Source organism: Lucilia cuprina, chromosome 6, assembly GCF_022045245.1.
Source record: "Lucilia cuprina isolate Lc7/37 chromosome 6, ASM2204524v1, whole genome shotgun sequence".
Taxonomy (NCBI): domain Eukaryota; kingdom Metazoa; phylum Arthropoda; class Insecta; order Diptera; family Calliphoridae; genus Lucilia; species Lucilia cuprina.
Genome location: NC_060954.1, coordinates 33,344,375 through 33,371,487, shown reverse-complemented (window position 1 = coordinate 33,371,487; position 27,113 = coordinate 33,344,375). Strand labels below are relative to the sequence as shown.

Genomic DNA, 27,113 nt, shown 5'->3' with positions numbered 1-27,113 from the left:
TTGCATTTTCCATATATAATTTTGTTTTAATGACACAGTTCTCCTAAATAAGATGTAGTTTTGTAGGTGGGAATATACAATAAAAAATGTATTGCTCATTTACTTACTATAAGACTGGCATAAGCCAAAAATTTCATTTCGAAAAAATAGCTTTGGATGTTTTATGACATTAAAGTAGATTATATATGATTAAATATTAATTTAATTTAAATTACTGGGTTCAAAAAAGTTGAATTTTAAGTTATGTCAGTTTTGTAGTAAATAAGCGTTATATTTTTTATATAAATCAAGTTATGATTGTATAATATATATACCTACATATTCAGTGGCGGTCAAAATATTCGGAACTATAACAAAATTTCACATTTTCATTAATTTATTTTTGAACAGATAATATTTATTTATTAAAATTAGTATAAATGTAAAAATATACTTCAATATTATTTATAATTTTAAAAAAGTTATTAAGATTAAAATATATGCGAGTAATACGAGTACATTACATTTCTATAAGTCTCTAAACACAAAAAAGTTTTGAAAGATGACACTAATCGGATTTATTTTTGAAAATCTATGAGAACTTTATTGACTAAATGTCCTTCAACATTTTCCAAACTGGCTAAACCTGCAATACTAGTATATTACCTATAAAGAGTAAATATGGATTTAGTAGCTTCCGAGAAGCAAAGATGCTTAAATGCCAGATTTCATTTTATGTTAATACAACAACAATGGGAAAAGCTATTATGCAATATTGAAATTACACTTTCCGGGACGTTTCTTTATTTTAACTCCAAATTCGTAAAAGATCTGCAGATGTAAGACGTGTCCTTTAAATATGTTCTGATAAGTATGGTTTCTTCGAACAATTGTAGCTATAAAGTCCATAATTTAGGCTTTTCTCTTAATAGTATCTATTAAAATTTTATTTTTAGAATTCTTAGGAACTCTTGAGCTATTATTGGAAAAATAATTCATGTTCTTCTATCATTTCGATTATCCATAATTAATTTGCTCAATAAAAGGCAAATTGTTAATTTGGGTATATTAAACTCCATGGGAAATTATTATATACCTTATCCATTAATAGCATTTCATTTTATAAAAGGTTTATAAAACAATATTTCCATACGAAATTTGATTTATAAATCGTTTATAAAATAAAAATTTGTTTATGAATATGGGGGTAAATGCTTTATTATAAAAGTTGTATAAAATTCTTAATTCGGACTCGGAATTTATCAAATGCCTGGCCATTTTTGAGAAAAAAGCTCCTCGCTATTTTTAATTCAATAATTAATTTAAATGTAATCGAAAGTTAATTTGTTTATCAATTTAAAATTCAATACTCGTAAACTATCAAAAATAAATCCGAACACTTTGATATCGACTACCTCACATAATATTAATTTTTATAAAATTTATTTTGAAATAAACTTATTATCTCTTTATAATATTGAAGTACATTTTCACATTTATACTAATTTTAATAAATAAATATTAACTGTTCAAAAATAAACAAATAATAATGTGAAATGTTGATTCAGTTCCGAATGTTTTGACCACTACTGTATATGCACTTTATTAACTAACTTAATTTACAATATATGGTGAAATTAATAAACTTTAAAGTCATTATTCCCAATTTGATCATTAGTTTTGGAATTTTAAATAGCTAAATTAAAGTTGATAGAGGACTTCGTCTTGAAGTTTTAATCAGTGTTGCAAAATTAGGCTAACATTGCAAAAACAATTTTAAAATTGCAATATTTTTTAACAGATCAAAAAAATTACTTCACTAATTATTCTACTTCGTATAACTGTTCGTTATGTCTTTATTAAACGCGTGCTTTCATTTTACCTCAGAGTGAGGTTATGTTTTATACTGGTGGAGACTATTTAAACTCGTATATATACTGGTGGAGACCATTAAAGCTCTAAAAGTTATTTCTAGTGGAGACCAAATAATACTTTTGATATAATTAAGTTCGGTGCTATAACTTTCTATATGAAGGTATAGGTCGTTTGGTGGGGTGTATCCAGATACACGTGTGATAACCTGACAATATGATAATACATATTGTTAATGTTGGACAGATTGTTAAAAGGCAGTTATATGTAAAAGATTTCTAGCTTTTCCGTTCTTTTGTTGCATTTATCCAGGTATATAAAATTATCATATAATGATGAATGCTGTTTTCTGGTCTTTCTTGGATTTTGCATACTACTTATTGTGCTGTTTTAATCGGAAATTAAACCTGTAGAATTATCTATTTCAAAACATAAATCAACATCAGAATCAACTAATTCTTTATCCAGCTCATTGCGTGAAAATAAACGATTATATAATTTCACAGCAAACTCTGCTTTGGTGGAGTATTTCAAAATGTGATCATTAGTTGGGTGCTTTCTTGAATTTATTTATTCTGAGTTCATTAAGTCTTGTCTTGTTACACAATTCTTGTACATATTGCGTTTTAATTTTCCTTAAGTTGTTGAAAAACAATTTAATTTAAGTAATTGCTTCGCCCTCTACAAGGATTCAGTAAAATCCTTAGATAACTCTTTTAAAGCTATTTTAGATGAAAAAAATCATAATTTACACATTTCTATATTCACATGATAATGAATTCCATCTGTGTTTAACATGGGATATTAACTTAAACTCTTTACCGCCTTGGTTTTTAACAAAATATTGGATGGAGCCCTTTTGTTTTTCATTTATTGAAAATCTTTACATATTTGCGTAATTTTACCGGTTTTTTATAAACAGATATAATTGTACATATATGTCGGTTTTTGAATGTTAAAAAAACCGGTAAAACGGTTTTCGGTTTCGGTTTTTGAATACTCTAATATACACATTACAATGTTTATTTAATTTCAACAGTTGAATATAAACGTTACTTTTAAATAATATCTAGACAGATTTTAAAAATGTCCCTCCGACCTTCCGTGTGTCCATGTAAACGTTATTATCAAAGTACAGGTCGCAATTTTTAAGATAATTGATGAAATTTGGAATACACGTTTGATTTGAATCAAGGACGAAGCCTATTGAAAATTGTTAAAATCGGTCTATTATTTCACCTAGCCCCCATACAACTGAACCCCCCGAAAAAGGCCTTTGAGCTCATAATTATGTATAATAAAAATGTATCACAATGAAAGTTCGAACAACTAAGTATTATACAAGCCTTGATGACCTTGACGAATTTCGAAATGATCGGACTTGATTTGACCGTAGCCCCCACACAAAGCCCCCTTCAGAAAGTGACTTCATTTGTTAGCACTGTTATTGCAAATAAATTTAGCACAGACAAATATTATATATATTATATAAATATCATATAAATACAAATCTATCCCATTTTATCGAGATCCACATTTGCTCCTATCCCCCATTAAAGCCTCTTTTAGAAAATAAGTTTTTCGTAAAAAATTACTTAAATAAATCGTAATCAAGGTAATTTTCAAAATAAATGCTTTATTATAAATAATAAAACTTATTTAATATTCATAACAATTGTAGGGTATCATAAGTTGGCCAAGCCCGACTATACTTCCTTACTTGTTTAATTTGAAAAACTTTAAAATTAGGATTTTTCGAAATTTTTTTTTTTTTTTGTTTTTTTTTTTTTTTTTTTATTTTATACTTCCAAAAAACTAACTTTACATGAAACATTTTAAATTAAAAAAATCATTTTTTTTATATCGAAGGGACCAGGTTCATGCAAAAAATTCCTATTTTTTTTAAATTCAACTTTATGTCAAATTTTCTCAAATCGCCAAGTCAACATCAAAATATGGTAACCTAATTAAGATGACCCAATATTTCGATAACCCCGGCCCTGGTATGGATAGTATGGCCAAAAAACTATAAAATAAATTTTTTGAAAATTTTCAAAACTTTTTTTTGGAATTAAGTTATTGGTGAAAACAAATTTTATTTTTACTGTAAAATTTTTATACCCTACACCACTTTAGTGAGGAGGGTATATTGGGTTTGTGCTGATGTTTGTAACATACAAAAATATCGTCCTATACCTATCCTATACACCTTAAAGTATACCAATCGGCTTAGAATCATTTTCTGAGTCGATTAAGCTATGTCCGTCTGACTGACTGGCTGTCCATGTAAACCTTGTGCGCAAGGTACAGGCCGCAATTTTCATTATAATTGGATGAAATTTGGCACACACGCTTCTTTTGGCCCAAGGAAGCCTATTGAAAATGGTTAAAATCGGTCCATTATTTCGACTAGCCCCAATACAACCGTACCCCCCAAATAGGACCTTTTGGCTTATAATTAATTTAAATGATCTATTATGTTAACAAAAGTCGACAAAACTTAGTTTTATAGAACTTTAAATGACATTACCGATTTTTGTAATGATCGGGCTTCATTTGACCCTATCCCCCATACAAAGTCCCCTTTAGAAAATGACTTAAAGGTCAAAATTCACTTACAAACACTAATAACACTTTTAAATTCAACATAAATAATATTGATGAAGACTTAACTCCACCTACCAACATTTTTAAGGATAGGGCCATATTTTATCCTACTCCCCTTTGAGCCCTCTTAAAAAATCTCTTTTTTTGCCAAAAAAAAGTAAAACAAGTAGGAAAGTATAGTCGGGCATGGCCGACCATATAATACTCTACACCATGAGTATATTTTTACAATTTTTACTTTTATACAATTTTTATTTTTTGTAAAGAAACTTTTATGTTGAATATTACCATAATTCCAAAATATTTAAGCCATTTATTGATAAAAAACTAAAATTTCTAAATGAGGCTTTACCGATCCTCGGTAAATTTGGGAAAAGGATATATTTCTAAATAACAGTTAGTTTTGTTGAGTTTCATTGCGATACAAATGGTTACAAGTCAATTTTAGACGTTTAAGTCATTTTTTGAAGGGGGATTTGTATGGGGGCTAGGGTCAAATATAGGCCGATCCTTACGAAAATCTGCAGTATCATTTATACTTATATAAAACTTATTTGTGCCAATTTTTAGAGAGATAACAGAATATTTGGCGTAATTATAGCATAAAAAGTTCAAATCGGGAGGTACGGTTGTATGGGCGCTAGGTGAAATAGTGGACCGATTTCAACCATTTTCAATAGGCTTCGTCCTTGTGCCAAAAAAACATACTTGGTCCAAATTTCATCAAATTATCTTGAAAATTGCGGCCTGTACCTTGCGCACAAGGTTTACATGGACAGCCAGCCGGACAGACGGACGGACGGACGGACGGACATGTCTTAATCGACTCAAAAAATGATTCTGAATCGATCGGTATACTTTAAGGTGGGTATTGGACCAATATTTTTGTATGTTACAAACATCAGCACAAACGTATAATACCCTCCTCACTATAGTGGTGTAGGGTATAAATATTCCGAAATAAAGTTAAAAAAACAAACCAAATGTTTTATTTTTTTTAAATAATCCCCATTTTTAACATACATACTGACTGGTGTAGGGTATCATATGGTCGGTTACGCCCGACTATACATTCATACTTGTTTCTTATTTAATTTTTTTTTCATTATAAAAATTAAACCAAAAACTTTTTTTGCTACTTAATTTGCAATCTATTGATATATAAATTGTCCAAAGCAACTGACTTAAGGCGTGTTCTGTATTAAATTTAAAATGTTAAGTTAGAAATTATTTTATAGTACGGTATTTATAAAAATATTCGATTTTATTAATAGTAAAACAAAATAAAAATAAAAATTACAACAATTGATGTGAATTTATATAAAAAATATATATATACATACTATGTAGTATTATGTATATACTTTAGTTAATACATATTAAAAAAAATCATAATAAAATAAAACAAAATTTTGAAATTGTAGTCGATTTTATAAAATGGCCAATTATTACTTTAAAATTTAAACAATTATATTTAAAAACTGATAACAAATGTTTCAAATTTTCTATTTGAAAATCGACTGTTTTTCGCCAATTTGAGGAATTAATAATTATAATGACGTTGTTTACTGCGGAAACGAATGACCAAATAAATGGAGAAAATAACCATAACAGCCTGCAAGAGAAAAACCATAATAATTAAGATTTTGTTATAAACGAATCATTTCAACTCAAACTTACAGTAATTGCTAAAACAAACCATTCGCCGGTTGAGGCATAACCGAAGATTTCAACATATTTATCTTCAGCAGCTTTAATGCAACCAGTTGTAAAGATATGATTGTTGTCAATTTGTTCTTTGGGATAACAGCTTTTAGGAATTGGACGCAAGAGAGGAGTATAATCAGTTGGTCCGATTTTACCGCAACATCCATACTAAAAAGAAAATTAGAAAAAAATATTAGGATCGAAATATTCATATTTTTATACTCTTCTGCTTCGTAGGAAGAACATAATTATATAAAATATCTTTTAATTTCCAATTTTTAAAATTTATGGATATGTATCTGCATATTTTTTCTATTTAATTGCATATTTAAAAAATCTCTTAGTATATAAAGTAGTAAAATTTAAATTTTTATCATGACATTGACCATTAAAGAAATTAAGTAAAAATTCTAAAAGATGGTGTCATAATATCATTTTGCGGATATTGTAGAAGCCATATTAAATAAATTAGCATATGTACTAGTTATGTAAGTTTGTAATGCTAACTATCTACTAACGAAGAATTTTAATCACTTTAAATTTATTACACCTGAAGTCAAATTTTTATTACTTCATTCATGCAATGTCCTTGACACAAAAACTTTATTTGTAAATTTTACCAACAAATTTTTGCATTTTCCTGTTTGTAATTAATAACATTTTCCTTGGGATTAAAATTAAAAGTGCGTGTTTTATAATTATTTTTTAATTATTTTTTTTTTACATTTTTTGTCTCAGTGGATACTTGAATTTAACTTTACAAAGATATTACGAAATTATGTCACAAACAATACGGGGACCAATAATCAGTTAAATTTAGCTTTAATGTTATTAGATCGCGTTACTTAAGAAAAATAGGATTCCACGCTTCTAATCTTTTAAATTTTTGTCTAAGTCATGCAACTTGCATATGGGCAATTCCATACGATTGTATGTGACATTCGCACGCTTTCAGAGTGGTATAGATTTTGTAAAATTATTAGTACTTGGAAAACAATTTTGTCATTCTGTTCCATTTAAAGAATACTATCTTTGCAAAAAGAATCATCCCATTCGGAACCTTGTTTTCCAAAATATGGATTAAAATATGGCGATAATCATACGTGACAAAAAACGGAAGTGTTTTTAAAGTACATGTAAATATTTACGAAAATCTGCGTGTATCTTCTTTGTTTTAATTCCTTATACTATGGGACCTACATACATCATCAATCATTTTTTGAGTCGATTAAGACATGTCCGTCCGTCCGTCTGTCCGTCTGTCCGGCTGGCTGGCTGTCCATGTAAACCTTGTGCGCAAGGTACAGGCCGCAATTTTCAAGATAATTTGATGAAATTTGGACCAAGCATGTTTTTTGGCACAGGGACGAAGCCTATTGAAAATGGTTGAAATCGGTCCATTATTTCACCTAGCCCCCATACAACCGTACCTCCCGATTTGAACTATTTATGACATAATTACGTCAAATATTCTGCTATCTCTCTAAAAATTGGCACAAATAAGTTTTATATAAGTATAAATGACACTGCAGATTTTCGTAAGGAGGATATTTGACCCTAGCCCCCATACAAACCCCCCTTCAAAAAATGTCTTAAACGACTAAAATTGACTTGTAACCATTTGTATCGCAATAAAACTCAACAAAACTAACTGCTATTTAGAAATATATCCTTTCCCAAATTTACCGAGGATCGCCCTATATTTGACCTAGTTTTAGTTTTTTATAAATTGCTTAAATATTTTGGAATTATAGTAATATTCAACATAAAAGTTTCTTTATAAAAAAATTAAAAAGTAAAAATTTCGGCCATGCCCGACTATACATTCCTACTTGTTTTAATAATAAAAAACTGTAGTTATATGGCGACTTTGGTCAAATATTGACCGATCCTCATAAAATGGGTGTGATTTTAATTCATATAAAACTTATTTGTGCCAATTTTTATCATAATAATAGTGATTAGAGGTGAGTTACCGACGTTTAAGTCTTTTTCTGAAATTAAACTTTGAATGGAACTAGGGTCAAATAAGGTCCAATCGTTATGAAAATCAGCATAAAGGTTTAGGCTTATAAACATTTTACATCTGCGATTTTTGAAGGGATAGTATTATAATTAACATAATTATGAGCTAAAAATTGATATTTTCTGGTCCGTTTGTATGGCTACGAGTTGTAAAAATTTTCAACAGTCTTCGTATTTGGTGCTACGAAAGATCATATACCAAATTTTGTTAAATTATCTTCAAAAATGCAGAAGTTATAAGGGTTTGATTTTTCCAGTCGTGTTTACCTTTTCATGGAATTGCCCATATGTCAATTGTGGTCAAGACTGAATAATGAAAAAAAAAACGATTTCATAATAATTCTAAATTATTGGAAGGATTTATTGACAATAAACTGATTTTCTTTACGAGTGTTTATAAGTAAATTTTGACTTTCAAGTCATTTTTTGAAAGGTAAATTGTATGGGAGCTAGTGTAGAATGAGGCCCGATCATTACAAAAAAAACAGTGGTGTTGTTTAAAGTTTTATAAAACTAAGTTTTGCAGATTTTTGTTCATATAATAGAATATTTAACTTAATCATGAGCTCCAAAGCCCTATTCGGAGGGTACGGTTGTATGGCAGCTAGGCGAAATAATGGACGAATTTTATCCATTTTCTATAGCGTTGAGGTCAAAAGAAGAGTATGAGCAAAATTTCGTCAAATTATCTTAAAATTGCGACCTGTAACGTCCTATACTCCTATATAAAGTAACGTCCTATACTCCTATATAAAGTCTCATTTAGAAAATTAGATTTTTATTTATAAATTGCTTAAAAACTTCGGAATTAAGGAAAAATTCAACATAAGTTTTTTTATGAAAAATATACAATTTTTAAAATTTTGTAGGGTATCATATCGCCAGCCGTGTCCGACTCAAAAATAATATTCTACTTAATTTTAAGCTAGCTGTGACTTTTAAAACTGTGTTTTGAGAGTCAACAGCAGATTTATATATGTATGTATGTTAAAAATTAATTGGCAAAAACAATATACTCTGAAACATAAACAAGCCTTATGCGAACAAACATCGTTCCATATGATGACATTCGGCATAAACAAATTTTGTATGAATCAAACTCTACTAAGTATTGTAAGGACCGGTTAATCATTGACCATATAAGGTCCTCTTCAAAAAATTACTTTAACGATTATTACTGGCTCAAAAATAAGAATACAGCTATATGTTATATTCGGCATGTTCGAATATAACAATCAAAATGTTAAACTTGAGGATATGATAACTGAAAAACTTGATTCTTTGGATCCTTTAGAAAAGTTTAACATGGATTAACAATATGATTTAAAACAAGTAGGAAAGTAAAGTCGGTCATGGCCGACCATATAACATGAGAATATTTTTAAATTTTTATTTTTCATAAAGAAATTTTTATGTTTAATTTATTTTTTGATAAAAAAAATAAAATTTTGTAAATGGGGCTTTATATATAAGTATAGGTCAAACATGGGCCGATCCTCGGTAAATTTGGGAAAAGGATATATTTTTAAATAACAGTTAGTTTTGTTGTGATTCACTGCGATACAAATGGTTACAGGTCAATTTTAGACCTTTAAAATATACTTTGAAGGCAAATAAGGGCCGGTCATTACGAAAATCTGCAGTGTCATTAATAATTATGTAAAACTTATTTTTGCCAATTTTTGGAGATATAATGGTATATTTGACGTAATTATGGCATAAAAAGCCCAAATCCGGAGGTACGGTTGTATGGGGGCTAGGTGAAATAATGACCGATTTCAACCATTTTCAATAGGTTTCGTTCTTGTGCCAAAAAACACTCTTTACATGGACAGCAAGACAGACGGCCGGACGGACATGTCTTAATCGGCTCAAAAAATGATTCTGAATCGATCGGTATACTTTAAGATGGATATTGGATCAATATTTTTGTGTTTTACAAACATCAGCACAAACGTATAATACCCTCCCCACTATAGTGGTGTAGGGTATAAAAACTAAACGATTACTTTATTTAATTTTATAAAATTACATAAAAACGCAGTTATATTATCTCTTTGCCGAGTTATATGAAAAATCGGTTGTAAAATTATTCTTATTATAAAATCGTATTTTATAGGATTAAATCTGAAAAGTAGTTTATCATTTCAATAGTCAATATTAACAAAATGATCATAAATCGATCAATTTTGCAATTCCAATTTTTTTATGTCAAATTTAAATATGTAGAACCTCTACATTAACACCAAAATAGAATATTCAACTTACGGTTTGTTGTGTGTTATCCATAGCACCTGGACTTTTAATTTCCATGAGCCATGTCTTTTCAACATCTTCCCGAGCGAATTTCTTAATCGGAGCTACATAGTCGAATGAATAAACTTTGCTGCAAATTTGAGCAATCAAGGTTGCCAAACAGATCAAAGCATACTAGAATTGCAAAAAAAAAAATAAAGTGTTATTAAAATTATTACTATTCAAAATATTTCTAAAAAAATTAATTGATATTCTTATTCGATTTACCGTAGCTGTCATGCAGACATGTTCGTGGCAAATACCGCAACAACCCAATAAGGCGGCACATAAATTTATGCCACCAACAATGTACATGTACATTACATAATTAGGTGGGGCGGTTTTCAAAGTCAAAGTGGCCAAAACAATCAACAGAATGCCTCCAATCTGGAAAAGAAAATAATTCATTAGAAACCATATGTATTCTTTATTCAAATATTATATGTTTTATAAGGGAATTGATGTCCAAATCTCCATAGAGCATATGGTTTGTTTTACTATTTATGTTTTGCTTTTATTTTGAATATTTTAAAATATTTGTGAGAAAATGATATAAACCATAAAGAATGTTTTATCTTTTATCGATTATTTATTTATTATTGAATATTTTGTTTTTTGCTTTTTTTAATACTAAAGATTCCCCAAGTACATGTGGTAAAAACTGGTTTTATATACAAATATTTTTTTAATAATTCTGTGAACATTAATTTGTAAACAAAATAATATATTCATCCCCAAAATCACACAAAGCAATCGCAATTTGATTCCTAAGCAAATTCTATTTACTTTATTTGTGTTTTTCATCCATATCTGGTTTATTTCTTGTTCGATTTCTTTGAGTTTATATGCTCTTATTCCCGAACAATTTAATGGTTTTATTTGACCTTTTTTCAATACCAAACATTTAGAGAAAATAATATATATTTTCCTAAATTGGATTACAATTATTTGAGAATCCCGAGCAATGAAATGCACGAAAATTTCTTTTTAAATATTTTATGAATAAGGGAGTAATTAAAAAGCATTATTTCAGCATTATTTTTTTGTCGTTAGTTGTATAAATTTTAAGTACGTTTTCTATACTTGATATTATTTTTGGAAAAAAGACTTGGATCTAATAAAGTGTTAACTGTTTATTATAAAAAATACATACAAAAAATATGCTTCATATTTACTTTAATGGAATTTAAACATCAAATTAATAAAACAAATAAACACACATTTAATCAAGTTTGCGACGTCAAGAAGGGCTTTAACACTATTTAATAGTCAAAACATGTGCCACAAAACGAAGACTTATTGACACATTATTTGAATTAAATACATATTATCCGTTACTATGTATACATACTTATGCTCATATGTACATTCATTTTAGAAATTTTAAATCGGCAAGTAAACAAGTAAAAAAGTATAGTCGATCATGGCCGACCCTATGATAATCTACACCAATTTGAGAATTTATGAGATACATTTATTTAAATAAAGCTTTAATGTTAGATTTCACCTCGGTTCCGATATATTTAAGCAAATTATTACTGAAAAACTAATTTTTGGAAAAAGGAGGGCATATCCACATAATATGTCTTTGTGATTCTAAGTAAATTGTGGACATTGAAGTCAAATTCTGAATTTAAGCCTTTGTATGGGGTTTAGGGTCAAATGAAACCCTTCAATTTTCTTGTAATTGTCATAGTATATTTCATAATATATAAGGTATAGGGTACTAGTCACTTCCATATGAAGAAAATTATCTGAAATATATAAATATATAAAATATTAAATAAATATATTGAGTTATTAGAGCTCGAATCCTCAAATTTAGAAAGACGAACTTTGTCATCCATGTAACATTAAGATAATCAAATGGGAGGACTTGTAATAGGGATGTGACGTCTCCTCTTTAAATTGAATACAAAAATTGCATATAATGGAAATTTTTAGAGTTATAGTCATAAAATTTTATATCCATATTAGAGTTTAAATGACAAATCTCAGATATTGTTAAAAGGTTTTTTATTTTTTATTGTTTTAAGATAACAAAGTGCACTAGGAATATCAAGTTTTACAATTATGAGGATGAGTGACGGCTGATCATGTTACGCTAATATAAGCATCATTTTCTATATTCTGATTGACTTCCTAAAGTAAGCTTTATGCTTTTAATAAATTTTTGAGTAGACAATTTTGTACTTAATTATAAGGCTAAGGTCTGTGCCTCGTTTTTGTAACTCTCGCATCGAGAAATTTCTCGCATGAAACAGTGAAATTGAATGTGAATTGAAACAAAATGTAATTTCTCGCATACAAGCGTTTCTGTAATTTCTTTTTGTGCGAACTATTTGTCATTTTAGTTTTTTGATGCAAGTTGTTGGAATTTTGTTAGTAAAAGTGTTTCTGTAAGAAAATTTTGTAAGATGTTTCTCTTAGTAACTGTCAAAAAAAAAAAAAAAAACTTAAATTTACGGAACGGTGCGGAAAGTAAAATTTTAAGAAAAAAATTTAATTTAAACTTTATTTCTATGAAATTATGAAAAAGTAATATTATCTTTATAATTAGTTAAGAATAAAAGTAATATTGTTAACTAATTTTTAGAAAATAGGAAGATTTTTCAGCAAAAGCTGAAAAAGTAGGTTACCATAAACTTAGAATTTTCCAGGAGACAATTAAGTGGGATAATTATTTTAACATATTTTTATATTTATTCTTCATTTTAACTTCGTTTCAATAAAAACGTAATTCGTGTGCCTCATCTCATTTAAAGTTACAAAAACACTTTTTACTCACAAATGGAGAAACTATCTAATTTTTTGTTTCGATGTGAGAACTTCTCACATAAAGTTACAGAAACGGGGTACTGGTTATGCTACTTACTTATGTGTATATGTATTTATGCATCACATTCTATATTCATCTATTCTGAAACGATGGCAATTGATTTTAAAGCTAGATGAGGGGGATGTTTGATCATGTACATACATACACATTCTATATTCTTCTATTCTGAAACCCCGATTAATGATTCATAAAATTTGTTTATTTTGACATTGTTTTTGTTATTCTAATGATAACATTATAAATTCTTTATCAATATTATTATAATTATTCAAATAATATTCCCAAAAAGAAAATAAGACAATGATGGAGATAATCTAAAAAAAAAATCCCCTCTTAAATTTTGTTATTTTTAAGTCGTAGTTAATATAGATTCATTTAAAATCTACGATAGTATCTATTATTAGTAGGTACTTTTTATTGTAGATGTGTAGTTTCAATTAGTCATGCGATTTAAGCCATTTTTTATTAAAAAAATACAGTAATAAACATTACAATTAGGTCTATTATAAAATAACCACAACATTGTGAAACGAAATTCTTAAAAAAAATACATAAATATTTAGGTTTTGATATTTATAGTTGCAAGGTTCTTTTAAAATTTTACTGATATGAGTCAAGCTATTCTTATACTTAGTCTGAATTAATCATTTGACTTGAAGCCAAATTCGTACTACAAGTGAATACGAAAATTGTTTTAAAACCGACTTAAATCGATCGATTAAAGGTGTTTTAACTTAAATATGGCTGTATGTATGTATATATGCAGGGATACGACATATTGAATACTTTATTTATTTTAGAATATGAATATATATTTTTTATTATACAAAGATTCACAAATAAGGTGGAATGATGAGATCATACACAAAGTAATTATTAAATTTAATGCTGTTGGGGGATTTTCAAGTTGTTTTCAACAAAACTGTTATGTTGTTTTAACAATTTATTTAATACATTAAATTAATTAAACAATGTCATTTTTAATACTTACAGCCATGAAGGAGTTGAGAATGTTTAAAACGCATTTCATTACACCAGAAGTACAACCCATTTTGTTAAAATATCTTCTTGATTAAACTGTATTTAGAAAGAAAAAATTAAATTAAAACAGAGACAATTTGTTAATAATGTTCACACTTAAGGCATATCAATAAAAAACTGAAACACATTTCAATGACTCAAATTATTTTTATAAATAAAAAAATAAAATTCACTTTTTTTTAAAACAACACTTTACCGATTGTTTATATTTAATTATTTGTTTTTTATTTTTGAATTTTAAAAACAACGTATTTTTTTCTACACAAAAACAAATATTCTAAAACGTCTGCTTTCCACTATTAACTTCGTCGAATATCTGATATTGAATGAATTGCGAATGTGTTTCTTTTAGCCAGTATTCGTAATTTGTAGACAATTTTGATATTTTCGAAAAAGCGAGAGTGTGTGTGTGTGCGTATGTTTATCATACATTTATAGAATAATAACAGCACATACAAACAACGCTCATTTCAATGTAAATTTAACATTGTGGAAAAGCTTTTTACTATGTAAAGTTAGCAGAAATATTAACATTAATTCATTTTGTATTGTATTAATATTAACAAAAGCTTGCTTATATCAAGCTTAAATTGATGTTTGAATAATAACCGTCAATAAAATAGAATTGTAATCTTAGAGCGGAAACGCTTTGAAGACCAACTACCATACATTTGTATATACCCGGCAATTTGGTCGGACAGTCGCGAACTACTAATTTAAGGTTACCCCTAGCAAACGAGTGACTAGCTTTTATATATATCCACACCACTTTAGTGGGGATGGTATATCGGGTTTGTGATGATGTTTGTAACGCACAATAATATTGGTCCTAAACCCACCTCTAAGTATATCAATCAGCTCAGAATCATTTTCTGAGTCGATTCATTATTTCACCTAGCCTCTATACAACTGAACCTCCGAATAGGGCTTGTAAACCTTGAATCACTCGTATCTTGACAAAAACCAAGTTTTATACTAGCCTTGATGATCCTCATGAACTTTATAATTATAGGACCTCATTTGACCCTATCCCCTATAAAAAGCCCCCTTCAAAATTTAACTTAAATATCTACAATTTTATTCAACAAAAATGACTTAAGTATATATGAGTCAAGGTACAATTCAACTTAAATGTTTTATTATGAAAACTAAATCACATTTTAACCGTATAGAGGTGTAGGGTATTATATGGTCGGCCTGGCCCGACTATAACTTCTTACTTGTTTAACATCAGCTTGTCCTATGGGGAAGTTAATCACCACCTCATAGATTAAGAAGATGCAGACTAAAAAGAAGATACAGACAAAAAACTTAATATGTTTTTCAAAAACATCGAAACAAAAGAGAATTTGATTCGGTGGCGTGTCCATGGACATTATATCTTTTAATAGGGCCCTGACATAAATATGTGTTATTATGTAAATGGGATGACAAAATCAATATAACACCGACATCTTTGATTCGGTGGCGTGTCCATGGACATTATATCTTTTAGTAGGGCCCTAACATAAATATGTGTGAATATGTAAATGGAATGACAAAATCAATATAACACTAACATCTTAAAATATCGGGTACACAAATAACTGTTACATTACGATCAAAAACGGTATTTTTAACAAAACTTTTAATTGTTACGGTCCTAATATTTATATTAAATATACATTTGTATGTCACTATGTAGATTTTGTTAAGAGTGACGTAATTTAACTGACAGATGAGAACTGAGCTTAAATCAATTTGTTGTTCTTTAATAGGGGTGTATCAATATATGAAACAACTAACAAAATAAAATTAATTTCTTTCTCTTAAAAGACTCAATTTTTAATAAATATTTCTAAATCTATAAGTTGCAAGTGTAAGTTACTGTTACAACTAATTTTTAGTTTTAATTAAAATGTGTATTAATTTTTAATTATCGCAGCTGGTAACGGTCGAGCAAATACAATTTATTTGTGTTAATTGTCTGCAGTGATGCAATTATAATAATATAATCCATAATTTGGCTTTTGGCCAATTTATATCTAGACTATTATTTAAAATAAAATTAATTGCTTTTTCATTGGTTTTTATTTTCATTTATTTCATTTTTAATTTTGTATTGTAAAAATTATTGGCCTTTAAAATTGTTAAAACGTGAATATGTAACTGATTGATTTCGATACATCATCTTCATCATCGTCATTATTTTTATTTATTTAGTATTTAATTTTGACAAAAATAACTTTTTTACTCTCTTATAACAAGAATATAGTATAAAAGACTTTATTCAATTAACATTATTAAAATTAACAAAATTAACGAGTTAACTTTTTTCAATTGATCGATCTACATTTTTGGTTGATTTTAATTATTGTACGAGTAATAACAACAACTACTAGATAATTATTCGGAAATCACAATTTGTTCACTTTTCTGACCACGGGCCTCTAAGCTTTTAGCGAAGTAGTATGAAGATATCATGGCTAGGGCCTAGAAAAAGATGAAGTTTGTATGGAATATAAATAGTATAAACGCTAATATGATAAAAACAAATACATACCTCTAAAGCTACTAGACCTACTATGGTCAAGATGAGATTATCACTTTGGCAGTCAATAAATTTTACAGCCATAATTTCACAACCTTTAGAAAAGATATTATTGTCATCGGAACAATCCTTTAAGATGCAACAGCTGGAAGGCAATTCATTGGTATCATCCTTAATATAATCCTGAGGACTCTCTTTGCCACAACATTCATACTGGTTATATCGAACAAAAAAATTCAAAAATTTAAGAGTATTCCTATATTATATGTATGTATGTATGTATGTATGTATGTATGTATGTATGTATGTATGTATGTACGTATGTATGTATGTATGTATGTATGTATGTATGTATGTATGTATGTATGTATGTATGTATGTATGTATGTAGAATTTGACTTACTTGTGTTTGAATGCTAAACATAGCACCAGGGCTACTTAGTTCCTGCTCCCATGTATCCTGTACCCGCTGTCTGGTCATATCAATATAATCACTTTTCATTGCTGCAAAACTAATCATGAAAATTGTTTCACAAACCACAGTAAATGCACCAAGACCCAAATACTAAGAGAACACATAAAATAATGTTGATTAAAATCCTCTTAATACTCATAATTCAAGTGAAAATACTTACTGCCATCGATAGATTATATGACTCGCGCAACGAAGCAAAACATCCCAGGGAGCATAGTGTTAAGGCTAAAGATCCTAACCCGGTAGCTAAATAAGCACCCAAAGGAGAGCCAGCACCACCCAGTGTCACTACGCCGACTGATATAAGTATTACGCCTAATGCCTGAAAAACCAAATTAAAATTATTAAAAATATTTATTAATTATTTAAATCTTATTAAAATTTATGCACATCATTAAAACACTAAAGCATTTCAATTTATTTGATAGGTAGTTGTACTTGTTATATTTTCACCGTTTCTTGTACAATTTGGCACAAACATACATATGGCCATTATGAACATTTTAAATTATTCTCTCATAGACAAGTATGTATATAAATATATCATAGAGGTAGGTTGCAAAAGGGAAAACAACTTTTAGTTTTGATTAATTTTTGGGTTATTACAAATATGTCTTAAAATGCCCTTCAGAATAAGCAATACTTGTCCTTATCGAAATCAAATAAAATAAACACGCCCATTATTGTTAGTACGCCCCCTTAAGTATTATCATAAATATGTAAAGTGATTTAATTTCTGTATATAACAAAATAACACAAGCCAACAAATATTTAATGCAAAAACCACAGTAGATATACTTTTCTATAGCATTAAGCAATGCTGAATCCGAATTAGGCATCAAAATTTATCCATCTGTTTTTTAAACTAATAAATCTCGATATAAGAAGAAGATATAACAGAGTAATTAGAGACGAAATTAAAACAAGTAAGATTTATATATTCTGCTGTGTCAAATCTTATATACCCTTCACCATATTAAAAATTCTTTAAAAACAGTCAGAACCAAAAGGTTCAATATTAAAGAAAAGTACAAAAAACTTCTTTTATAGGTCTGCATGCTTTATTTAATGTTTCTATGTGGAATATTATAGAAAATTTAAAAAGTATCTTTTGGAGAACGAAAAAGTACAAAAAATACCGTACCGTAATTATACCCTACACCACTATAGTGGGGAGGGTATTATAAGTTTGTGCTGATGTTTGTAACATACAAAAATATTGGTCCAATGCCCACCTTAAAGCCGATCGATTCAGAATCATTTTTTTAGTCGATTAAGACATGTCCGTCCGTCTGTCCAGCTGGCTGGCTGTCCATGTAAACCTTGTGCGCAAGGTACAGGCCGCAATTTTCAAGATAATTTGATGAAATTTGGACCAAGCATATTTTTTTGCACAGGGACGAAGCCTATTGAAATCGGTCCATTATTTCACCTAGCCCCCATATAACCGTACCTCCCGATTTGAACATTTTATGCCATAATTACGTCAAATATTATTTTATCTCTCTAAAAATTGGCACAAATAAGTCTTATATAAGTATAAATGACACTGCAGATTTTCGTAAGGATCGGCCCTTATTTGACCCTAGCCCCCATACAAACCCCCCCCTCAAAAAATGTCTTAAACGTCTAAAATTGACTTGTAACCATTTGTACGCAATGAAACTCAACAAAATTAACTGTTATTTAAAAATATATCCTTTTCCCAAATTTACCGAGGATCGGCACATATATGACCTATATAAAGACTCATTTAGAAAGATTCTTTATAAAAAAAATTTAAATATAGTCATGGTGTAGGGTATTATATGGTCGGCCATGCCCGACTATACTTTCCTACTTGTCTTCTTTTATAGGTTTTCACTTACTCCGTGCCCGTCATGTTTAATTTAAGGTTCTAGGTTCGAAATTATAGAAAATTCAAAAAGTATTTTTTGAAGAACGAATAAGTGCCAAAAAAATACACTTTTATATGTTATCACTTACTCCGGAACCACATGAAAAATACGAAAAAGTACAAAAAATTCCTTTTTAAAGGCACTCCGGATCCTAAATGCTTTATTTTATGTTTATTATTTCTTAAATATGGCCAATTCTGGATTTGGATTTAGTCTTTGTGTTTCGACTTTAGTCAAATTTTGTTAGCCTGTGTAGTCAGTATGGAAATGTACTTAATAATGGGTAAACAGCACAATAAATTTATACATACATATTTCTCATTTACTACAATACCGGAATAACTCGAAATAAATTTTTTCTTTGACTATTACTTTCGGTGTTTGAATGATTTTGTGAATATATAATTGACAAGTAAAAAAGGGAAAAAAATATGGGTGAGAGAATACCAAGATACCATTGAGTGAATCGAACGAAAGCAGAACAAGAAGTCTCCCAAAAATAAGCAAGTGTGAGTTGAATTACTTAATTCGGCTTCTGAATGACAATAGCCAATTAACCCGTTTCTACGACACATTGGTAATTCGTTTTGACAATTTATCGCCATGTTGTTTTTGATTCATTCATTATTTTGTATTTATTTTTTAATATTTATGAGTATGATACAAAAATGTTAAATGTTGTTTTTAAATGAATCCCGAAATCCCAATATCAGGATCCCGGGATTTTCGAGATATATGGTTTTAATGGCCGCTAGGGAAACACTAAAAAACTGGTCTATATCAAGTATAGCCATCGTAGTTCCAGCTTTTGCCAAGCTATCAGCAATATTATTTCCAGTAATATATCGCGTCTTCTTTCCCAAATAAGAGAATTATCATCTCGCCATTTTATTAATAGGTTGACTGCCAGTATAGATTCTGATATAGCCATATCCGATAGTATCAATGCCTATTTATTGTCCATTTTATACCCTACATCACTTTTGTGGGGAGGGTATATTGGGTTTGAGCCGAGTAGCTTATAATGATGTTTAATAAACTCGTATATTGACAAAAAGCGGCACAACTAAGTTCTATACTAGCCTTGAAGATCCAGTTGAATTTCGGGACTCTTTTCAACCAAGCCCCCTTACAAAGTCCCCCACCCCCTTCAAAAAATGACTTTAATGTCCACAATTCGCTTAAAAATATTAGTGCGATAGAGAAATTCAGCATAAATACATTTTACGTAACCGTAAATTTATGAGAATCGCCTCAAACAGGGAACTTGGGAGAATCCCCCATATAAAGCATATTTCAGAAAATTAGTTTTTTAACAATAAATTGCTTATATACTTATATCAGAGGCGAGGTACAAATCAAGTCAAATGCTTAATTATGAAAACTAAATCATAATCATAAATCATCATTTCTTACTTGATATTTTTTTATTGCCCTTTTTATTTTTTATATTTCAGCTTGTAAGTTAGTAGTGTCATCTTAAGTCTAAAAAATTACTCAAGGAATAATATAATTCGATTTAAAAATAGGCCGAAATGTTTAAAATTTTATGATCTTGTTAATTTTTTAATCAAAAGATATTAAAATTCTCTTATTTAATATTTTATATTGTATAAATTTAACGGAAAAACATTTAACTTCGGGATTTTAAAATCTCGAAAATACCCGTGATTTCATTTTAAAAAATACCGGTTTTCGGTACTTTCATACGAATCGGGAATTCCCGTTTGGCATCCCTTATATCTGGTAAAAATAAGAGATGATATTTATTTGTAATATGCAGCTGAAATTTTGTATGGCAGATCATGTCATTCAGTATGTAATTGAGGGTTAATTGATGAATGAGAGCGTGAATGACTAATTATTGCACCATGTGAACGTTTTATTAGATATAAAAATAAACGAATGAATAATATGATATTATTTCGATTATAATATCCATAGCGAACACTGTTCTGAAAATTCGTAGGAATTTCGTCCAGGAAATTAAACATTGGTCGATAATACATTCAGTGAATATCTATATATGTATATAGTTATGCCGAAATTTATTGTAATACTAGTGTTTATAATTAAATTATGTCAATTCCTATATAATTCTTATTTTTGTAAATTTTTTAAAATTACTAGAAAATTTAACATTAATAAGTTATGTTAGTTTTGTTTGTAAATGAACGATGAATTTCTTTTCTTTTTTTAATACGTTCAAACAAAGTATACTATATAATTTATTTGCAATAAATTAATCGTGATTTTTAAAAATTCGTATTTATTATTTTTTATTTTTCTTTTTGTTTTATGATTGACTGCATCTCTTTCTAAAAAAACTAAATTCAATTTGTGCGAGGTACACAATTTAATCACAGCATCCGTATGTGCAATCATTTCAATTAACCCATTTATCGCCAATTCAAATTATATTCATAAACTATTAATAAAGTTATAATAAGAATTTAGATAGAAGTAGTATTTAATAAAACATAAATAAACATTTAAATTTTTGTGAATACAGAAGTGAATGTCTTCTTTATGTCTTTGTAAATACATATGTACATACATAAATATGTATGTATAATATGTATTTAAATAATAAGAAGTAAAAATGTAGAGTATGCATATGATTCACTAATTAAACGTATCACATAATATCATTTGAATTAAGTTTTATTTTTCTAATCTAATTAATGTATATTTCGAACATTTTTAATTTTGAATTAAGATCTTTTGTGGAAATCGCATATATTGCATATACATACATTGACAAAATATATGCCATTTAAATTATGTATATTTTCTTAATATTTCGATCAAATCTTGTCTTCAAGAAAATCACTCTTTTTAACAAAGTACACCGTGCTACACTCATTTGCACACATGAAAAATTTACGTGTACAGGAAAATGTGGACCATTAGTATTAACTCTGTATACTCAGTTATTAATAATCAGTTCCTATGCTCCTGTAAAAGGACTTTAAAGTTTATAGGACATATGATTTCAAAAGATGAAATTCCAAATTATGATAAAAAATTCGGTACTAATATTAAATTAAGCTGAGAACCTCTGCTAATATAATTTGCTGATATTATTTATTTCAATTTATATGGACTAAAATGGAAATCGAAATCTTAAAGAAAACTTCTCACAAAAAAGTAATTAAAAGTTTTTTGGTCGAAATTGAGATCTTTTTTTTTAATTTAATTTCTTTTTCGTTTTTTTCTCTATGTGAGTCAAGTAAATAATATAGCTAGAATTTACAGATTCTTAGCTTCTATTTGACACTAATATTAACATCATACAATATATATAAATATTTTTAATATATGTGGTGGTAAAAGATACTAATATCGAGAGACAAATAAGTGAATTATAGGCATTCTCTTTTCATAAATATGTGGCAAAAAGTCATATCCTTAGGGTAAGTAGATAAGTCAGAATCCTCTTGCATTCCTTGTTAATCAAGGCAATGAATAAGTACCAATATTACGTTTAATAGACCATCAGTCATTCAGACTTTTTCAGAAAAGTTTCTTAGAACTAAGTATAGTTGATACTTTTAATTCTAAAAAAAGTGCAAAGTGTAGGCAGTGTAGTCTGAAAGTAATGAAGCGTATTCTATTCACTAAATACTATACAAATTTAAAACTCCTCAACCAATGTTTAGGATTAAAAAATAACTTTTAAATCTTCATAATGAAAGAAAAAGGTTGATTCTCATCCGATATGTTAAAGATATCCTCTTAATAGCAAAACAACCGTAGATGAACCCGTTAACTGTAGTCAAAATCGCACTGTAAACTATCGTTACATCAAACAATCCATCAAGGCTAGAAGTCCTTTATATGCACAATAAAAGACTTCCCAATCATTCCTGTTACTTCTAGTGCTCAATATAGAAGTATTACAAATAAACAATTTTGAGTTGATTATACAAAAAATATTAAAATTGTTTAAGAGTATTTTTTGTTAAAAGATGCGTGTTGCGGGCAAATTTACGTCAATGAACGTACCTAAAGATTGAAATAGCTTACAGCCTAAGTAACAGAAGCAACTTCCAATGAATTCTGACAATCTGTTTGCATGAAAAACTTGTAGGTGTAACTACAGCGTAAATGTCTTAGATACATGATTGTATTAACCCATTGTTACTAAAACTTTCTAAAAGATATAAAGGAAGACAGTGTAAAAAAGTCCGGAAATCGGTCCCCCGTTTAGCTGTTTATAGATTTCAAATATACAAAGAAACTTTTATTTTTAAATATACTGATAAAATGGATGCCATTGGTTTCCAGTGGGTTAATGAAATTTTATTTTACTACGTCTATGTAATCAAAAACATTTACTTATTAAAATATGTATGATGTATATACTACATCTATATATTTATATATATGTATGTGTTAAACACATAGAAGAAACATGTGAAACCTATTTCGGTAAATATAAACAAGAACGAAAGCTCAAAGATATGCAAAATTTAAAATGTTCTTTTTTTTTGTTTGACTGACTATATAGTGTTTCATGACCATGATAATAATATACATAATATAAAAGAATGACATACACATGAATATGTCCTATTTACATACACAAGTATGTTTATATAAATGTACATTACTTGTTGTTAGTACTCTTCTTCGTGTTCTTATTTTTCTACAACATACATACATATGTATAAACATATGTACATGAATTCGTATAACTGTTTTTAGGTCCTACGAGTAAATTAAGTTTCCTGCCATCATTCTATAGGTTTTTAGTGTTAGTGTTATTTTTAGTTGTTCTCTCACTTACCGAAACCAAAACATTCAAGGTTAGTAGAGCGTATTTCCAGACAGCAATCGAAAATGACAATTTCATCTTAACGTCAGTTTCCTTGAACCTTAAATGAGCAGCTGAGAGAACTAAAATTGGAACAAAATAAAAATAATGAAAGAAAACAAAAACAAACATTAAAAAGTTTATTGTTGTCAAACAAATATAACGAAAAAACAAGCAAGTTGAAAACAAATCTATACTAAATGACACAATTTGATGTTTTTTATACTTTTCTTAATTAGTTGTTGTTTACTACAAATCAATTTCTACAGTTGGTGCAGTAAATTGGAAATTCCTTACATAAAGTTAAGTGTTGTGATTTGAAAATAACTGTTAAGTTAATAGCCTAATTGTATGCATCAGTATATACATATATGTACATATGTACATAGTTTGCATATTTTAATTATAATTACATGTTTTATAATAACAAAAACTTTTTAAATACACATGTACGTATGAGTACACATTTCAACATATATTGCGTATACGTACCCAATAAATATTATTTTTATTATTTTCCTTAAATTTTCTTTTGTTGTATTTTGTGCTGAAAATAAACTACAATAAAGATGTATTTACTTGTATTGTAGTCGTCTTTATTTCAGCTAATATTTTGTGTTTTTTATATTTTTTGTTCTTTTTGTTTATATTCAAAAGACCAACAAACAGACACACACGATTTTAAATTCCAACAGATTTTTCTATTTATGATTAATTTTATTCTGGTGTCGGTATATAGAAGAAAACGTACGGACAATCATGAGCACATGCCTGTTGTTGCTTTTTATTTTACCCGCTCACAGACTTTTCCGACCAATTTCGTCTTAAGGAACAAGTGGTACTGAGGTGAAAAGCTAAGAGAAGAATCTTATGCATGTTCGTATTCATGTTTATGTTTATCATTGGCGTAATGATTGAGATGAATTCGTTTTTATTTAAACATTATGTTATTGTTGTTGTTATTTCATTTGCAATTGTCGATGATGATGCTCTTCTTTTTGCTTTTCCTGTGTGGTGTGATGATAAGTTTGATAGTATTTGCTTTTATATTCACCACTACCACATGTTTTCGTGTCAAAAGTGAAAAGGAAAATAAAAAAAAACAAGAAAACAAACACTCGTCGTATTACGTTAAGAGAGGAAAAAACTACTCATTTCAATTGTAATACAATGTACATATAAGTATTCAGCTGGTACTTTTTTATAACAAAGGAAAATTTTGTGTTTAAGCAGAACGAATACTGATTACCCTACATTAAATAAAATTTGAATAAAGGTAAAAACTTTTTTATGTGTTTAGGCTAAGAAGACAACTGTAATCAACTGATATTGCCCCAATTGTTTTCTGATTGTAACAAACCAATTCGTTTACACATTTCACATAGCACGGGACGCCGTTTTTTTTTTTTTTTTTTTGCAATGTACATTTTGTTTTCTATTATAGATCCATTCGTATGTATTTTTATGTAATTATATACAAAAAAATGAAACAGCAGTTTCCACCATACTTTGTTATTGTTTTATACCAATTGCGCAAACACAAAATTATAAGGGCAGTATCACACATTCAATATTTTTCGTGATATTTGCCGTATTGCGATATGTATTGAATGTGTAGCATGTAATATTGACGTATCGTGTTTCATATCACTGAAAACCCCAATTTTCTGAAATCCAAGATTTGTATCAATATTTATAATGGATCACGTGATAAACGTGTGGCATGTTTTGTGATATCAATCACAATACATTTGTAAAATTCGGAAAAATTAGGAAAATAAAAAAATAAAAGTAAAATAGTTTTTTTTTCAATATTAATAAATAATGTAAGAGATAATAAATATGTTCTAAATTTGTACGAATTTGGAGTTTTCGCGGCATTGACCTAAATCATATGATATTTATTCTCATTTTTGGTCATACGGATGAAATTTCGTTTTACTTTTTCATTTTTGACAACGGATTGTATCAATTTCGGTACTTTTCTACCCAGCTCAGGGTAAGCGTAACCTATTAAAGTGAATTTTTTGGTACTTCTTCGTTCTTTAAAAGATACTCTTTGAATTTTTTATAATATTTAACCTAGAAACATAAAATTAAGCATGTGAAGAGCAGACTACATGCGAACTTATAAAAGTGGAGTAAGTGAGAACCTATTAAAGGGTACTTTACTATATTGAACCTAGAACATGAAATTTGTTTGAAAATTTTAATCTAAATACAATGTGTTAAAATAATTATGCAACACTACGAAATAAATGTTTAAAACCTGAAATTTTGAGCTCATCGCGAATAAAATAATTAAAATTTTTAGAGTGTTTTTGGTTTGCAAAACTTAATTTAAACTTTTTTAATTACCGATGAGGAACTGAGACCCTTCGAAATAAATGTTTGTTATTTTTCTCGTATTTAGATTCTTAATATAAATATTCTAAGTAGTTTATTTAGATTCGAAGTTTTAGAACATTAATACGGCATTGTTTCATAATCTGTTTATTATATAAATTTCAATAAATGTAGGTATGTAGGTGAAGGGTATTTAAAATTCGGCGTAGCCTTTGGTTCTTTTTTAATTATTTTTTCTCTGTAAAGGTTCAAAATTGATCTTTAAGACATTACCCGAATACAAATATTTTTCAGCAACAAATTTTGACTTACGCATATGTCTATTTTATATATTGGAAAATTATTATTAAAGTAAATTTATTCGAATTATATTAACCATGTATATTAGGCTGTATTTTTTTTATTATACACCTCTAATGTAGGGTGTTTATTACTTGAATTAAAAATATTCTTGTATTTACTAAAAGTTATATATGTTTTTTTTTGTTATTGAGTATTTCTTCTTTTTTGAAAACAATCAAGAAAACATTTTTCTGTGTTCCACTAAGTATTTATACTTTTATACCAACCAACAAAAATTTTAAGTGTATTGATTTTAACAGTCCATTTGTAACACATCCAAGTATTGTTTGTGGACCACATAATGTGTATAAATTTTAAGTCTTTCCAAGAACGATGAC

At 28.3% G+C, this 27,113-nt stretch overlaps 2 protein-coding genes across 2 annotated transcripts; both read right to left on the bottom strand.

Annotated features, from left to right (window-relative positions):
• Positions 1 to 5,882: 5,882 nt before the first annotated feature.
• LOC111675400 (protein late bloomer) lies at positions 5,883 to 14,717 on the bottom strand. The gene is made up of 6 exons (XM_023436166.2): positions 14,562 to 14,717; positions 14,316 to 14,401; positions 10,714 to 10,872; positions 10,459 to 10,620; positions 6,139 to 6,333; positions 5,883 to 6,073 (listed from the first exon to the last, which is right to left on the bottom strand). Exons 2-6 carry the CDS (start codon positions 14,373 to 14,375, stop codon positions 6,002 to 6,004), a joined length of 648 nt encoding a protein of 215 aa, XP_023291934.1. The 5' UTR covers positions 14,376 to 14,401; positions 14,562 to 14,717; the 3' UTR covers positions 5,883 to 6,001.
• Positions 14,718 to 16,510: 1,793 nt separating this feature from the next.
• Positions 16,511 to 24,926, bottom strand: LOC111675401 (protein late bloomer). Its single transcript, XM_023436167.2, has 6 exons — positions 24,580 to 24,926; positions 24,061 to 24,170; positions 17,531 to 17,692; positions 17,299 to 17,460; positions 16,908 to 17,108; positions 16,511 to 16,837 (listed from the first exon to the last, which is right to left on the bottom strand). Exons 2-6 carry the CDS (start codon positions 24,124 to 24,126, stop codon positions 16,751 to 16,753), a joined length of 678 nt encoding a protein of 225 aa, XP_023291935.1. The 5' UTR covers positions 24,127 to 24,170; positions 24,580 to 24,926; the 3' UTR covers positions 16,511 to 16,750.
• Between the last annotated feature and the right edge of the window lie 2,187 nt (positions 24,927 to 27,113).

Coding starts and splice junctions, on each gene's coding strand:
- LOC111675401 (XM_023436167.2), bottom strand. CDS start 24,126: ATGAAATTGTCATTTTCGATTGCTGTCTGGAAATACGCTCTACTAACC. Junction 17,461..17,530: donor CATATAATCTATCGATGGCA/GTAAGTATTTTC, acceptor GTGTTCTCTTAG/TATTTGGGTCTTGGTGCATT. Junction 17,109..17,298: donor TGTTTAGCATTCAAACACAA/GTAAGTCAAATT, acceptor CGATATAACCAG/TATGAATGTTGTGGCAAAGA.
- LOC111675400 (XM_023436166.2), bottom strand. CDS start 14,375: ATGGGTTGTACTTCTGGTGTAATGAAATGCGTTTTAAACATTCTCAAC. Junction 10,621..10,713: donor ATGTCTGCATGACAGCTACG/GTAAATCGAATA, acceptor TTGCAATTCTAG/TATGCTTTGATCTGTTTGGC. Junction 6,074..6,138: donor GGTTTGTTTTAGCAATTACT/GTAAGTTTGAGT, acceptor TTTCTCTTGCAG/GCTGTTATGGTTATTTTCTC.